The sequence below is a fragment of the Penaeus vannamei genome, chromosome 9 (genome assembly GCF_042767895.1).
Source record: "Penaeus vannamei isolate JL-2024 chromosome 9, ASM4276789v1, whole genome shotgun sequence".
NCBI classification, from domain to species: domain Eukaryota; kingdom Metazoa; phylum Arthropoda; class Malacostraca; order Decapoda; family Penaeidae; genus Penaeus; species Penaeus vannamei.
The window spans coordinates 44,364,988-44,367,487 of NC_091557.1; the positions used below are offsets into that span (position 1 = coordinate 44,364,988).

The 2,500-nt window shown below is 41.3% G+C and overlaps 1 protein-coding gene across 1 annotated transcript in view; it reads right to left on the reverse strand.

The window, feature by feature from the left end:
* LOC113804537 (scuwaprin-a-like) overlaps positions 1–2,500 on the reverse strand; it is a 3,726-nt gene that overhangs the window by 154 nt on the left and 1,072 nt on the right. The window contains exons 2-4 of the mRNA XM_027355435.2: positions 903–997; positions 324–464; positions 1–88 (exon numbers count right to left, since the gene is read on the reverse strand). The exon at positions 1–88 is cut by the window's left edge and continues 154 nt beyond it. Coding sequence (XP_027211236.2) covers positions 81–88; positions 324–464; positions 903–984 — 231 coding nt within the window. The 5' untranslated portion in view covers positions 985–997 and the 3' untranslated portion in view covers positions 1–80. The remainder of the gene's footprint in view (positions 89–323; positions 465–902; positions 998–2,500) is intronic.

The window sequence follows — 2,500 nt, forward strand, 5'->3', positions numbered from 1 at the left end:
ACTCTGAGGTTCCAGTATGGTGTATGGTGTTGCTTTTGAGGTCTTTTTGTTCTAGATTGTTCTTTTTTTTCTTCTCCGTCTTAGAACACTGGAAAAAGGAAATGGAATTATAATAGGAAACTCGATATTAGCGTATGCACACACACACACACACACACACACACACAAACAAACACACATTACACATACACTCACACACACACACACATACACACACACACGTACATACTTGTCTCTCTTTCTACATGGACACCCATATGCATGTAGAATTCATATTGAACACACATATACATACATATATTCATACACGTTCGGTTACTCACCTGGTTCCACACATTTCCGCATGCAATTGAACGAACAACACTTCTTATTTCCCTTGCAATCAGAATCTTTATTGCAGTAGAGGATGCAAGGTGAGAAGGTGTATTTAGGGAAATCAGGACACATGCCATCCTTAGATGACACTACGAAAGGAGAAAAATAAAAAGATTGGGATAATAATTCAAGCTGTTTTAACATTTTTTTTTTTTTTTTTTTTTTTATACGCGTGTGTCTCTTATCTATCAAAAAGCAGTATATTGTTGTACTTTTTTCGTATCTATATATCTACCTATTTATATATGTTTACATATATGCATATATGCATCTATATCTATAAAAGTCTCTCTCTCTCTCCCCCCCTCTTTCTCCACTCTCTCTCTCTACAGACACACACATATATATGTGTGTGTGCATGCGAGTGTGTGTGTGTGTGAGTGTATGAGTGTGTGTATGTGTGTGTGTATGTGTGGGTGTGTATGTGTCTGTGTGTGTGTGTATAAATGGCTATATATGTGTATATATATGCATACACACACACACACACACAAACCAAAGAAGTTAAAAGGACGGGGAACACCTACTGTCCTCCGCTCCGCCCTGAGCAAGAAGAGGAGCCAGGGCGAGGCATGACAAGAACGGCAGGAGGAACCGGCGCAGTGACATCTCGTCGAGGGTTCTGGAAGGTTAAGAAAGAGTCAGAGAACTAAGGATGATGATTATATCAAGGCCAGTGGAATTCTGTTCACGATACTTCACACACACAGACGCAGTGACTCATTCTCACTCTCTCTCTCTTTATCTATCTAACTATATCTGCGTGTATGAATGTACACACACACACGCACACATATCTTTACACATACACACGCACACAATCACTCACTCTCACTCTCTTTCTCTTGATCCATCTGTTTATGCGTATATAAATGCACACACACACACAATCACTCACTCTCTCTTTATCCATCTAGCTATGTATGCGCGTATAAATGTACGCACACACTCCCACACCCCCACGCACTCACTCACTCTCAGTCTCTGTCTCTCTTTCTTTATCCATCTAGCTATATATGCATGTATAAATGGACACACACACACACACCCACCCACCCACGCCCCCACCCACCCACGCCCACACCCACACAGACCCACCGATCCCCACACCCCCACCCCCCACCCACCGATCCCTCCCCCACACCCACCCACCGATCCCCCCACACCCACACCCACCCACACACACCCACGCCCACACCCACACACACACACAGACCCACACCCACACACACTCCGGCAACTCCCAGGCTCTTCTCCTCAGACCAACCCTATACACGAGAGCAAACGCGCTGCAGGAACTTTACTAATAGGCTTTAACTGAGTTTACTGAGGACAGTCGGCGGAAATAGAGCTTCCAAAAGGTCGTTTATGAGAGGGACTTGTTGGACAATCAGTTCGAAGAATCAGTTTGTCGGTGAAGGAGGAGGTATAATGCCTTGGACGGAAGTGGTTTGTAAGGAAGGCTGTGGGGGTAGGAAGGCCAATTTAGAAGACACCACAAAGAGACAATATGCATAGGTATGTCTACACACACAGACACACATACACTCACACTCACACACACGCACACGCACACAGAGACACACACACACACACACACACATACACACACACACACACACACACACACACACACACACACACACACACACACGCACAGACACACAGATATATATATATATATATATATATATATATATATATATATATATATATATATATATATATATCTTTATATATAGATACACACACACTCAGTCATTCACTCTCTCTCTTGCTCACACACATGCATACATATATATTACATCCCCATATGTATACACGCATATATGGACATACACGTGCACCAGAATGCAACGGTGTATTTCATGCTATAAAAATTACTGAGTATTCAATTAATACTCAATTAATTTTCATCACAAAAAATATCAGTATATACTTTATCACATTTTGTTTTTATTTTTCTTTCAAATTATTCATGTTATATAGTTTCTTGGCACGAAAATTAGTTAATGTGAATAAACTTTAAAAGCAAAGTAGAAATAAGCCCAAGGAGTATGCACTACTGCAAGATATTATCACAAGGACTTAATAGTGTGATTCCCTGCGTCAATACTCGGTACTT